The sequence below is a fragment of the Pteropus vampyrus genome, unplaced genomic scaffold, assembly GCF_000151845.1.
Source record: "Pteropus vampyrus isolate Shadow unplaced genomic scaffold, Pvam_2.0 Scaffold200, whole genome shotgun sequence".
NCBI classification, from domain to species: domain Eukaryota; kingdom Metazoa; phylum Chordata; class Mammalia; order Chiroptera; family Pteropodidae; genus Pteropus; species Pteropus vampyrus.
In genome coordinates this window covers 2,860,513-2,875,233 of record NW_011888981.1, presented here as the reverse complement: position 1 = coordinate 2,875,233, position 14,721 = coordinate 2,860,513, and the positions used below count along the sequence as shown (strand labels likewise).

At 40.2% G+C, this 14,721-nt stretch overlaps 1 protein-coding gene across 12 annotated transcripts in view; it reads left to right on the top strand.

The window, feature by feature from the left end:
• Positions 1 to 14,721, top strand: part of LTBP1 (latent transforming growth factor beta binding protein 1) — a 359,100-nt gene that overhangs the window by 36,063 nt on the left and 308,316 nt on the right. For all 12 annotated transcript variants that reach the window (XM_023537808.1, XM_023537810.1, XM_023537807.1 and 9 more), the window contains exon 2: positions 9,800 to 10,097. In XM_023537808.1, coding sequence (XP_023393576.1) covers positions 9,800 to 10,097 — 298 coding nt within the window. The remainder of the gene's footprint in view (positions 1 to 9,799; positions 10,098 to 14,721) is intronic.

The following is a 14,721-nucleotide window of genomic DNA, read 5'->3' as shown; positions in this document are numbered from 1 at the left end:
CCAAATATAGATAGGACCTGCTTCTCAGGAGTTTCCTTAAAGGCTATTTTGGGGCATGTGTGGGATGAATTTGGTACATAGATAATAATAATAGCTGACATCTGTCTAGGGCTACTCTGAACCAGGCACTGTCCTAAGTGCTTTACATACATTCATTTGATCCAGACAGAAACTGTCTCTCTTTCTTTTAAATGGTTCCGTTTTACAGATGGAAAAGCTGAGATATAAAAGAAGTTATAAAAATGTACCCAAGGGCATACAGTTAGTCAGTGTCTGAGCTGGGGCTGGGTTCGGGCTGCCTGGCTCCAGTGCATTCTCTACCACTAGGTGACACTCCCCAATCAAAGTCAAATTTAAGAAGTAAAGTCTTAGTCTTTTTTCCTTTTGATTTTAATCCAAGTTTCAGAGAATCGGTTCTCAAGTTGGCAGTCGTTTCAGCCTTATAAAGTTTATTTTTTATTACTGTGATTTTCAAAAGAGCTTCTCTCGTTTAACATTTTGGTGGATGGAAAATAGAAAAAGTCAGCTTTTCAAACAGATTAAACATGTTAATAATAGTGCTAAATGTATTACCCAATCATAGTATGTTAAGAATAAATTTCAAAGTAAAACTAATGTGAGTTTCAATATAGTGCACTTATCAAAAAGTTAGGTGCATGGTACTCTGTCTCACGTTTTGTTTAGACTGTGGAAATTACAGCCCTTAAAAATTTAAGTATGTTTAAATGAACCTTTAAGTGAATTAACATTTATTTACAGAAAAGTATTGTTGATTTTTGCCATACTCTAAAAGTAGTAACAGACCATTGTAGAAAATCTGGAAAGTATAATATGACGTAAACAAAAAAATTAATAACTTGTATAATTTCACCACTCATAGGTAAATAATTCACATTCACATTGAAGTATACTTCTCTTCTAGCCTTCAGTCACACATTCATTCATTCCACAATCATTTGATTATCTTCTGTGAGCTAGATATTAATTTAGGCCCAAGGAAAAAAGCAGTGACCGAAATAGTCTCTCTCCCCGCGGAACTGATATTTGGGAGAAACAGACAGTGAATAGATAAATATATGATGTAAGGGTAAGTGCTTTGAAGAAAAATCAGACAGAATAAGGGGATCAAGACCCAGAAACTACTGTTTTGAATAAACATTCACCGGGGAGGCTGAGTTATGTGAAGAAGGCAGCCTGGGAATATCTGGGGAAGAACAGGTGGGGAACAGCCTGGCAAGGGCCCTACCACAGAAGCAGGTGTGGTGTGCCCAGGGACTAGCAAGGCAGCCAGTGCGACAGGAGCAGAGGGCTTGAGGACTACAAGGAAATAACACGAGACGGGCGGCAGAGATTTGCAGGTTGTAGAAATAAGGGCTTTGCATTTCACCGAGTGAGATGGACACCTTTTAAAGTTTGGAGCAGAGGGGCGACGTGATTTAGCTTTGATTCTAACAGGACCCCTCTGGCTGCCCTGATGAGAATCGACTTCAGGGGACAAGGTAGCCAGGAAAAGGGCTTGAGGGCGGGTGGTAAGAAATGATTAGATTCAGGATGTATTTGAAGGAAGAGCCAAGAGGATTTGGAGATATATTGGATGAGTGGAACAAGAGAGAAGAACCAAGTGTCATGATATCTTGGTATTATGCGTTGAAATGCTGTCCCTGCTCCAGTTCATATGTTGAAGTCCTAACTCCTTGTGCTTTAGAACTGTGACTTTCTTTGGAAGTAGGGTCATTGCAGGTATAATAATTTAAGAAGCGGTCATACTGCAGTGAAGGGGGTTGCTAATCCAATATGACTCGTGTCTCCATAAAAAATGGTATTTGGACATAGACACACAAAGAGGGAACACATGTAAAGACATAGGGATAGTGGCTTCAGCAAGCCAAGGAACGTCTGAGGTTCAGAAGCTAAGAGAGAGGAATGACACAGATTCTCACAGTCCTCAGAGGGGACCGACCTCTTTGACACCTTGATTTCAGACGTCTCGTCTCCAGAACTGTGAGACAAGGACTTTCTTTTGCTTAAGCCAGGTGTCCCTGGTACTGGTTCGTTGCCTGTTAGGAACCGGCCTGCACAGCAGGAGGTGGGGAGCAAGCGAAGCTTCATCTGTAGTTTCAGTCACTCTCCAGCGCTAGCATCACGGCCTCAGCTCCACCTCAGATCATCAGGCATTAGATGCTCACAGGAGCACTTGTCCCTGGTGCCAAAAAGGTTGAAGACCGCTGGTTTAAGCCCACCTAGTTTGTGGTACTTTGTTACAGCAGACTGAGCTGAGTAACATAACATACTTTGTAAATGGTGGTCCACTTTGAGGAGATGAATACTTAGGAGGAGTGGGTGTGGAGCTTGGGGTGGGGGAACGGAATCAAGATGCACAGAATTTGAGAAGCCTGCGAGATCTCCCTGGGGAGCTGTCAAGGAGGCAGTTGGACATGGAAATCTAGGGTTCAGCTAGGAGGGCCAGGCCTGAGATCTAAATTTGGGCACAGTCTAGGTAGAAGTCAAAGCCTCAGGACTGAATGAGATGAGCAGGAGCCAGGGTCCAAGGACCAAGCAAACCCTGGGAAATTTCAACATTTAGAGATGAGGAAAAGGAGGGCCAGAGGGTGACTGAGAGGGGCTTGGCCATGAGGTGCAAAGAGCGCTGGCAGGACGTGACATCTCAGCCAAGGGAAGAGAGTGGTCAGGGATGGGGACCTGACTGATCCAGAGCTGCTGCTGTTCAGGAAGGGGGACGGCCCATGGGATTGGCAACCTGGAGGTCACTGGTGACTCTGACAGGATTCAATTCAGTGTACTAAAGAGAGTGGAAGCTTGCTTTTTTTTTTTTTTTAAACTTGGCATTACATCATAAGCATTATTACATGTTATTAAAAATGTCTTTTAAACATTCTCTTTATTGACTATCCCATTCCATGATTTTATGTGTTCCTTGTTTCATGGATAGGATGTTTCTGTTTGTTTGTTTATTTATTTTACGACTATATTAATATATTAATTCTCATACCGCAGTGGACATATTCGAATATAAAATTTCCTGGATTGGTGACACTAAAATAATCAAGCATGAGCGTTTTTAGGGTTTCATTCTAAAACACAGTGGGTTGCTTTACGGAAACTCCGTACCCCGGGCACTCCCGTTGGCAGTGTAGGATCAGGCTTTTTACCACAAACTTCTCTTCCACATATTACTGCGTTGCTTGGAACGTGTAGAACACTAATGTCTCGTTCCTGATTTACAGGGTGCTTTCTCTGCTAGTTACATCAAATCGTTCTGGACTGGCATACCGGACACATTTTTAAGAATATATTTTAATTCCCTCCCTCCCCTCTGAACTGGATCCTTTATGAAAAGTCATTCATGAATCAGTAGAGTTGGTTTGCATTTTGCTTCTTAATGGCTTTGTAGCAGGTTTCACCACTAACATTTGGCCCTCCATTCTGGGGCCAGACTTATGTGTTACTTATTTCTCTCAGCTTTCAGATCTGATCTTAAGTTCATGATCTCAGGGAGGTCTTTCCTAATACCCCGAATCCCACAGGGATGGGCCCCCACTGCACACCATTCTTCCTTTTTGAAATGCTTGCAATAATTGTAATCACTGTTCCTGTCCGTCTTCTGGCTGTGAGTTCATGGGGGCAGAGATGGTGTTTTTTAGTCTACAGTGCTATTTATAGGGCATATGACTGTGTCTAGTGTACAATTGTCACTCAGTATTTTCTTGAGTGGACTAAGGCGCAGGTCAAACTTGGCAACTGGCCCAAGGGCACAGAGCTGGGAGGTTGAGGTGGTTCACACACAGATCTGTGTGTTTCCATCAGTGGATAAGCCTGGGCAGGTGGGCACAGATGCTCCTGTAAGAATCTAACGTCTGATGATCTGAGGTGGAGCTGAGGTGGTGATGCTAGTGCTGGGGAGTAGCTGCAAATACAGATGAAGCCTCCTTGGATCGCTTGCCACTCACCTGCTGTGTGTCCCAGTTCTTAGCAGGCCACAGACTGGACTGGTACAGGTCCATGCCCTAGGGGTTGGAGAACCCTGTCTTAAAGGAAACAAACGCTTCTAAGAATGCTTTGTATTCTTTTTGGTCCCTTAAATATAATCATTAACCAGTATTTGTCAATTGACCAATTAGGGCCCCTCATTTCTCTTTCCTTCTGTCCTTCATATTCCAGAACAGAACTGTGTGGTGACTTTTTTCCCTGCACTTATTTGCCTTCCCTAATAGACTCTGGTCTTAATTTAACAGCAAGAAATTTGTCTCTTTCATCTTTTTATCCACATTTCTTGATACAGTGCTAGCATGTAAGGAGGAGGGGCTAAATATCTGAATAGAGAATGAAAGAAAATATGATGGGGTTAAAACAGTGTTTTAGATTTATGATTTAGAAATATATGGTCTTCCAATGAACTATAAAGATGTCAGTTATAATATATATGTGTATAATAGTTTACACTTTGTAAAACCCAAGATTTGTCAGAAAAACTTGTTATACGTAGGTACTAACATTAGCCTACAAAGTGAAATTATACTATAATTAGAAGCTGAATGAATAATAAAATAACACTATTTTTATTTGCATTAATAGCATCAGTATTTACAAAGCTTATAGCATCACTTAATAATGCCAATTTTGACTGACTGTAATACCATACTTGTATGATTCTTCTGAAGTTTTCATTGGTATAAATAACACTGGACATGTGCATGTGCATATTTTTTAAAACTATTTTCTTAGGATACATCTCTAGAAACGATGCTACTGAAATATTTGAAACATTGTTGGACCGCTTGCTGAAAGGCTGGTACTGTTATGTTACCACCTTTGCAGCACTTTGTATTAATAATTTTACACCTTTTTAGAAGTTAGGTAGCCCTAATATTGTTTCTTCTCATTATAGTCTGTATTTCTTTTGATGACTTAATTTGGACATTACCCCACATGTTTATTCACTAATTGCATTTTTATTTTGTCCTAATTATCTATTTCTGCCCATTTTTCGTTTTTCAATTTTGGTCTTAATTTGTTAAAAGACAACTTTTATTAATTCTTTCTATATAATAGCTTTTTCTGAAAAAAAATTTCTGGTTTTTCTCTTCTTACTTTTACTATTTTAAATTAAATGTTTATTTAGTGTAAACTGTAGATCTTCACCTTTTTTTACTGACTTAAAAAAAATTTCATAACATTGCAGTAATTAGACCAGAAATAGGACCTCAAAAAATTGCTGGTGGTTTTTCATTTACATGACTTATGACTTAATTATGTTGTATTTTGTGACTTCACAGTTATTGATGGCCTTGGGAGGGGTGTGTTGGCCGCAGTGCACCACCTATTTTAAATTAAATCACATGGTAACGAGCCACTCCTGCTGAGCTCAGGCTTCCAGAACCTCAGCCTTCCAGAACATAGCTCGTAGGGAATTAGGCAGATGAGGGCCCAGTATACTTGACATAAAGGCATTAACATCCTGAATAAAGTCATGAAATTCTGCACGCCACCTTTGTGACTTGTATTCTGTATAATTCATGCTATGCTCAACCATTTATCTGCTTGATTAAGTTGTCACTTGAGAGTAGATTAGAAAAGAAATGGGGTAGGAAATAGTGGGGAGAAAGTCTGTGCCGTTTGAGAATGTAACTTGGAGGAGAGAGAACAATGAACACACACACACCCCCTGAAGTATTTCATACGAATTTTCCTAAATGGTCAAAACCCATAAGGGTTATTAAGTGTATTGGTGCTTGGTTCACCTATCTGGAAAACTTGCTTATGTGGAATTCTTCATTATTCCACAAGGCTGGATAGAAAAGGCATTGGGATGTTATGCTAATATTTTTTGCTCTATAGGGATTTTGAAGGAAGCCAACCCAGAGACATTTACAAGGAAAGTACAGCATTTATTTGGGTTTGGTACAAGGAGCAGACGGAGTTAGAGCAGACTAAAATGTGTGACCTCATGCTATGTTTCTTGTGATCTGATATCACTTAGTGTTATTGAATAACTTCAAAGGGCAGCTGAGAATTACTGTGAAGATACACAGAGCAAAGCAGTTTCTCACCTGCTGTCTCTGATCACAGAAGACACAGTTAGACTCATATTTCTCTTGGGACACATGCGGTAGACATGCTGCAACTTGTTTGGAGAGGGAGGCAGGGGGCAGAGAGTTGCACTGTTTGCCCTGTGTGGGCTGGGAGGAGTTTTAAATATAACTAAGAGTTACTTTTTTAGAATTAAAAGCAATAGAGGCTGGGCTTCAGGGCATGGGTTACTTCCTAAAAATATAGTCACTGAACTTTTAAGTAATGTTAGGATCAGCTTGTCAAACTGGAATAGGATTCAAGTGTGGAAACTATCCGAAGGTATCTACTATTTGGGGCACAAGCTGAGAATTTGACAGTTTCAAATGATGAGAGCAGGTTTTCAGAAGACCAGCCTGGCAGCCAGCATGGAGTAGGATTTTGTTTCCTAACCTGCTCACCCAGGTCTTGATGTTGCTTTCTGCAAGCCCAATATATTTGCAAACCGATGGCAGTTTCTGTCACTTAGACTGACCTCATCCTCATTCTCACCCCTTCACCCTGTGATTAAGGAACAGGTTTTAAATATCTTCAGTTCAGTTGGGTTTTGAGAGTTTTAAAAGCTCCCTATGTGATTCTAATATGTGACAAAGTTTGAGAACCACTGCCCAACCCACTGATACGGTCTTGATGTAGTGTTTCCTTATTGTGTTGAACCACAGCTGGTCGGGCCAATGCAGAATCAACTGGTGAGGGGAAGGGGACATTTTAAAAGTACTTCTGTAACATTTATTTATAATATTCCATATAGTTTTCACTTAGTATAAGTTTTCTTATAAATGCCTATAAGTTTTTACATTGGCCATGATGTAGATAGTGACAAATGTCTAAACTTTTGGAAAGGACCCGTAATTATCTTAAGAATTTGGTCACATGGAAATTTTTTATTTTTGCATTAAAAAATAAAAGGGCAACATAAAAAAAACACTTTTATCACATCAAGAACTCAGTATAAAAAAACACTTTTATCACATCAGGAACTCAGTATAATGGAAATTTTTTATTTTTTGCATTAAAAATAAAAGGGCAACATAAAAAAAAAACACTTTTATCACATCAAGACCTCAGTATAATTGTAGTGGGAAAACACTAAACTGGCAATTATGAAAGTAAGAATCTTCAAAAATTGCTAGAAGAAGATTGCCAGTTTCCAAATGCTCTATGTCAGTGGTTTTCAAACTTGAGCGTACATTGAACTCACCTGGAGGGCAGTCAGACTGCTGGGCTCCAGTTTTAGATGGAGCAGGCCTGGAGCAGGCCGGGTATGTACATTTCTAAAGTGTTTCCAGGTGATGCTAGTCTGAGCACCACACGTTGAAAAGTGCCACGTGAGAACCACTACTGCACGAGGTCCAAATATCACAGGAAAAAATGGCTTGATAAGATCTGGTCACAGGATATGAGTTTTGCTTTGCATGTCAGGTGTGGGGCTTGTCTCGGCAGTTAGGGAATTTGTCCTCAATAGTTCACACCCGTCCTTCCTATCTGCATGCTCTAGGGGGCTGCTGCAGAGCCGAAGTGGGGTATGTGGAAGAGAAAATCGTCTACTTGTTCTTCTTATTGTCCTTTTAAAATTTGCTGCAGAAGAGTGGTTCTGTACATGTCATACTATTATAACATGTTCTTTTTCTTCCAGTAGAAAATTGGGAGTTAAAATTTTTTAAAGTTCTTTCCCTCCCGCTGTCAACCTACCACATGCAAAATTGGAAGAGTTAAAAAAGGTCACTACCCTGGTATACTTCCAATCCTTCCATGTCCTCCTGAAGACGGTTCTTACAGTACATTCTAAGGGTATTAAGGAAGACTTCAGTCCTTGTCCTCCATCTAGATACCAGCTTGTGTAAGCAGCTCTGTGCAGCCTTCTTGGTAGATTAGTAGACATTTGCAGTACACCTTGGGAGAGAGGGAGGGGAAGCGGAAATCATTGTCAGATGTTAAACTGAAACATGTTTCTAATTGAAAGCATGACGAGAATGTATACATGAAAGTGCCCGGGGGGTGATCTCTGGCAGAAGCTCCGCTTTGAAAGCCCAGTCCAGTCCTCACTCATGGCCGCTTCTGTTTTCTTGGGTGGAGCCCATTTCCATTCTTGGGGCATTCCATAAATACTCATGGCTGAGTAGGGACCTGATGATCATCAAGAAAACGCTGATAAATTTAGAATCCTGAACTCTAGAAGTGCATCGCTTTTGACTTGGAATTCTAGAGGCCTAATATGGGAAGAGACCTTGGGGACCAGTTTAGAACAAGCAGCTACTGCCCTCCCTCTGCCCTCAAACATGTACAGGTGCAAAGGCCAAGATTAAATAACATATCCTAAGGTCACTTCGGGAGGTGGCTGCATTTTTCTTTTTCTTTTTTTTTTTTTTTGAGGATCTTTCCTAACTTTTGGAAAATTTGTCAGCTTAGTATTCTGACACTAGACAGGCATTTCTTGTCATTATCTGCTGTAACTAATAGGAATCGTACTGTAGTAAGATGGAAAGATATCTTCTCTTTTTTATAGGACATCAGAAGGTTTTAGGGCTTTTAGGTTTTGGTCATTTGGCACTTCTATAACCAAGCCTCCTCTGGTTCATATCTGTTTTGTAATTGTCTGTGGACTGAATCTTGATTGAATTTTATGGGAGATTTAGTATTTTAATCTGCCTCAGGACCAAGATTTTAAGTCAAAGGTAGACTGATAGCTAAAGGTTGGCATTAATAAATGTACTTGAACAAATAAAGAAGGGACAATAGAAATCGTGTCCATAAGCCCATGACATTAACCTACTAAAACTTAAGTCAGTAACATCTGAACTCTCATGGGACCTTGCCTATGATAAAATCCACTTACCCATGACTCATAGCCCTGCTAACTTTAAAACTCTGCTTGGCCAGAAGCCTGGTGATTCAAAGTACGTGCGTCCTAGGAAATAGGAGATAAAGAGGTTATTTTTTTATGGTCGCCTTTCATTATAAAATTAGGGACGGTGTATAGTAAGTACACTGGCAAATGTATAAAAGTATATATTGGATGACTCTTAACCTTTTTAAACTTGAATTTCTCTCATGTAAAAAAAAAGCGGGTTGAACTAAATTTCTAAAAGATGGTCTCCAAGCTCTGATAGTTTATGTAAGATAAAGTCTGTAGCAGTTTTTTGGGAAAGGGGGTTGGGATTGGGCTTGGATTTTTGTTATATTGCCAAGTCTTATTTGGATACCTAAAATTTAAACTTAAGCCATAGAACTCAACTTAAAAAGAAGAGCAGAACATTTTCTCATTTTCTGAAGTTTTTTTTTTTTTTCCTTTGTTTCCGATGCATATTTGAGAGGCAGCTGTAGTAAAGTGGTTAAGAAGGATGACTTGGGAGCTAGTTCACTTGGATTCAAATCCCAGCTCTTCCGTTTACTAATTATTGTGTGACCTTTGGCAAATTACACAACCCCTGTGTCTGTTTCTTCGTCAGTTAAATGGACAGAATAAAATATCTGCTAAAAATGGTTGCTAGGGAATTAAATTTGTTGGTTTATATTCGAACAATGCCTTTCATATAGGAAGCAGTTAACATATTAGCCACCACCGTCATCAGCATCATCATCATCTTGATGTCTCTAAGTATGGTTTTGTTTTATTGGTGAGTGTCCTGATGCTGCTGTGAAGCTTTTGGAAGAATTAGTGAAGTCTGTAATGCTTTTCTTCAAATTTGTATCTTCTGTTATCTTTCTGCAGCAAACTGTGTTCCACCGTGCCAGAATGGAGGGATGTGTCTCCGGCCTCAACTCTGCGTGTGTAAACTAGGGACCAAGGGCAAAGCCTGTGAGAAAACAGCTGCCCAGGACACCTCTTCACCAGTCTTTGGAGGGCAGAGTCTCGGGGCTGCTTCTTCTTGGAGCCCCCCCGAGCAAGTAGCAAAACACACTGCATCTAAGAAGGCAGACACTCTACCAAGAGTGAGTCCCATGGCCCAGATGACCTTGACTCTCAAGCCGAAGCCTTCAGTAGGACTCTCCCAGCAGATACATTCTCAGTGAGTATTTTGAACTTGCCTCCGGCTTAGGAGTATCTTAATTATACTCTTGGATGAATTGTTTTAAACAACTCTTCTTTTCCTGCATAGTTTGCAAAAGTCATTGGATAATAATGTGTTTCTTTTCTTTCCTTAAGGTTTTACGTGTTACGCTTACACATCAAGTCTCTCAAATATATTCACTGTGTGTGTTTAGCCTCTGCAGGGAAGATTTACTTATAACCGTAACACAGAGCAATAGTGGGGATTATAGAGATCAAGGTCAGAAGGGAGTAATAAAAATTAGTTGTTTGATTGTGGTGGAGCTGTGAGTTACAAGTTTCCTTTGGTGGGGGTGCTCTAGAGTTTTGAAATAATAATTTCAAAAGAGAAATAGTGTGATTTTGAAAGCTATATGGGAAAGCTTGGAACTCCGCTTTGCTCACAGAAGATATTCAGATGAAAGTGGGTCCTTGGAAAAAGAATTTCTCACCCTCGGTAGCAGGTTAAGTGCATCTTCTGTTAACACCATGTTTACCTCCCAGGTGCCGTGCAGGTCTGTTTTTGGAGAATGAGCTTGTGTTCTATTTCTGGGAACATGGTCTTTTCTTAGCATTAGGAAGTGCTATTCTGAGCAAAATAAGAACTGGAGAAGAAAGATTCTAGTCTCAGAAGCAGCTCCTCAGCTGCCCAAGGTCCTTACAAAAATTGTTTTCTTTTAATTAGCTATTTTACATGGATAACAAGATGCAGAATTTACTGCAAGTATCACTTGTCATTTGTCTAGGAATGTAAAATATAGGAAGCTGTCAACTTAAAAATGGGCTTGACCCAGCAGTTGATTTGTAAGCTTGGAATTTCTAATGTTTTCCCCCCGCTAGAACATGGTGATTAGTATCCAGTCAGCAATTAAATAACACAAGTTATTTAATCCATTCCTATAGACGAAATTATCCTAATTTATATTCCTCGTTTGAATTGGCCACCGACTGTCCCTATGGAGTGGGGTCCTTCTAACTTTTTTTTATTCCCTCCTCAATCCCCTTTCTGTTTTTCTTCATTTATCCCTCATTTCTTTTTGTCTCATACTTCAGTTCCACCATGATAAATAGACTTTGGCGGGGGCGGGAGCCGGGGGGGGGGTGGGTAGTTTGAAATCTGATCACTTTGCCAGCATTTCAATTGCAAAAAATCCTGTTGTTCTCAACAAGAAGGAATGAGAGTTAAAATATATTTAGTAACAGTTTCCTAACTAATACTTAGTAACTTAGCCAGGTACTGTTTCAAATGCTTTGTATATATTATTAATTTATAGCTCATAGTGACCCCATAAGGGTGTATACTATTATTAACCCCATTTTACAGTTGAGGAAACTGAAGTGCAGAGTGGTTAAGTAATTTGTTTAAGGTCACACAGTTAATAAGTGTTTGGATTTAAATGGAGGCAGAATAAGGAGAATAAGTGTTAGGCTTTAAGCAGAGGCAGTAAGTGGAGGCTGTCCAGCATCCACGCCCTGAAGTATAGAGTGGCAGACTTTTTCTGTAAAAGGCCAGATATTTTCAGCTTTGTGGGACATATGGTTTCTGTTGCAGCTCTCAGTTCTGCCATTATAGCACAAAATCAGCCACAGTCGATGCCGAAATGAATGAGTGTGACTGCTCTAATAAAACTTTATTTATGGCTATTGAAATTTGAATGTCATATAAATTTCATGTCACCCAATATTATTCTTCTTTTGATTTTCCCCCCTCAACTCTTTAAAAATGTAGAAATTATTCTTAGCTTGTGGGCCGTACAAAAACAGGCTGTGGGCCAGCTTTGGGCCCATGAGCTGTGGTATGCTGACCCCTTCTCTAAAGGACAGTAGTGCTTTTTTTGTGCCAGAACACGAACGTAACAGTGTCTTTGAAATGATGTAAAGCTTTGATTATATCATAGCGAGACATCTCTCTTCCACAATTGTTCTGGATCTTAAAAACAAAGAGCAGTTCTGTGTGGAGCTCTGCCTCGAGTCAGATTACTGTGCATTGCAATTATTTTTTTCTAGCGTTATTACTTACATAAACTGTGAAGTAATTTACAAGCGACATCATTCGTCTTGAATATCACCGTCCACTGTTAGACTTTGACCCTCTGTGATGTGTATATATGGGTTGTTAGTGAGAACCATATGTCAGATGTCAGATAAAGCAGCAGCCTTTTTCTTCTTTTTTTCTTTTTTTGGTAGCAGCAGTATAATTTAGACAAGAATGTTGTGAGTAAAAGAGGAGACTAAAGTTTCAGCTTTAACTTGGCTTTGTCATTACAGGCATACTTGCTTTATTATGCTTCCTTTTATTGCCTTTTGCTTTATTGTGCTCTGCAGATATTGTGTTTTTTAAAAATTGAAGGCTTGTGGCAACCCTGGGTCAAGTAAGCCTACTGGTGTCATTTTCCCAACAGGCTCAGATGATGGTTAGCATTTTTTTTTTAGCAATAACATATTTTTTGATTATGGTATGTACATTGTTTTTTTTTGTTTTTTTTTTTTTTTTTAGATATAATGCTATTGCACAGTGTAAACATAACTTTAATATGCACTGGGAAACCAGAAAAATTTGTGTGACTTGTTGTATTGAGATAGACAATTTGGTGAACCAACCCTGCAATATGTCTGAGGTACGCCTGTAGATAATTTGCTTTAGCGACTTCATCTGCTGAATGAAGATGGTTTTTATGATAGCATTGTTACAGGCATTGTATATGGGCATGCCTACTGTGTGATTTTGGGTAAGGAGAAGAGATGGCCTGTGATGCTAACAATTCTGATATTTTCTTACTAAACTTTCATAGGTTACCGTGTTAGCTGGGCAGTGCAGAGTATATTAAGATGTACAAGATCCAATTCTGCTCTTAAGGAGATTTTGAAATGATAAATGAGCTATAACTTGAGAGGGATGCAAAGGAAGAGGGGCAGTTGGCCCACTGATGAATTCAGGTGATGGCATGATCACCTGAAATCACATTTAACCAAACTGCCAGGGAAGCACATCTGACAGGACCATTTTGGCTACTTTTGAGAAATGTAACAATTCATAAGTTATCTTTTTTTAAGATGACCGACTTTTGGATGTTTCAAGGTTTTGTTTTGTTTTTATCTAGTGAAGGAGGAGATTGAATAAGCTGGCCTCCTTAAAATGCTTATATACATAAAGACATCTAAAATATCAAAACGTTTAGTGTTACATCATTATGTGGCATATGTAGTGCTGCAGTCTTGATCAACAACTTTTTATTGAGCACATTCTGTGTACCGCGCATCTGTCTAGAGGCTTGTGAGGTAGCACTAAAGAACTAAACAAAATGCCTGCTTTCCTGGAGTTTACAGTCTGCACAAGGGGAGACAATTGATAAGTGGCATACTTAAAACACATGTTAGATTGTGGTCAGTACTATGGAGAAAATAAAACCGCAGTCATGCACAGGGAGTGCTGGGTAGGTATGGGGTAGGAAGGAGTGAGGGCTCTGGTGGTTTTAAATAGTCTGTTAGGGAAGGTGCCGCTGAGAAGGTGACATTTCAGCAAAGGCCTGAAGGAGATGAAGGCACGAGCCATGGAGACATGTGAGGGACATGTGAGAGACCCTGAGCAGGTATGCGCCTGGCATGTTTGAGAAACAACTACTTTAGTAAGACAGGAATGTTAAAACTACACGTTTTAGGCAGGTGGGTATTAGATGAATTGGTTTCACTTTGGGTTGAAATGGTTTTAGACAACTTGACTTGGAACCAGATACAAAATTCTTTAGGAAGTCGAAGGAGGGAGGAGCAGTTGTTTCCAGATCTTGGTGTGTCAGGGGAGGAGAGGTCCGGGGATGGCTCTGTGGAAGGTGGTCTGTGAACTTGAAAAGATGATTACATTTGGGAGCAAAGAGCTGGAGAAGAGGGGCATTTCCAAGGAAGGGCAACGAGATGACGTCAGAAAGTGTGGCATGTGAGTTATCTACTACTGCAGTGTGACAGATCACCCCCGAACTTAGCGTAAAACAGTAGATGTTTATTGGCTGACAGTCTGCAGTCAGGAACGTAGTCTCGAGGCGCTTAGCTGGGAGTTCTGGCTCAGGGTCTCCCACGAAGTCACAGGGGTGGCTCGACTGGAGAACTCACTGCCACGGTGACTCACTGCCACCACTGCTGGCAGGAGGCTTCACTTCCTCTCCACAGGGACCTCTCCACAGAGTGCCCAAGTGTCCTCACAGCTTGGCCGCTGGCTTCCCCACAGCAGTGATCCCACACTGGAGAGAGCAAGGAGAAAGCCACAGTGCTCGTTTCGTCTGTCGTCTTGAAAACGACACACCTTGACGTCTGCCTCACTCTGCTCGTTAGAAGTGAGCCACTAAGTCAGACCACCTCTAAGGGAGTGGAATTAAGCTGCATCGTGTGAAGGGAGATGTGTCAAAGAGTTTATGGACATCTTTAAAAATGACTGCATTTAGGATATGATTTGACTGGAACTTGATATAGCTGAAGACTAGTGGCAAAAAAAGGTTTTAAAGGTTGGTTGAAAACCAAGTTAAAGACAATTACAACAAAACAATTCCAAAAAGACACAATGAAACAAAATTGAAATAAAAAAGTAATAGATGGGGAGCTTATAGTTTAAAAGA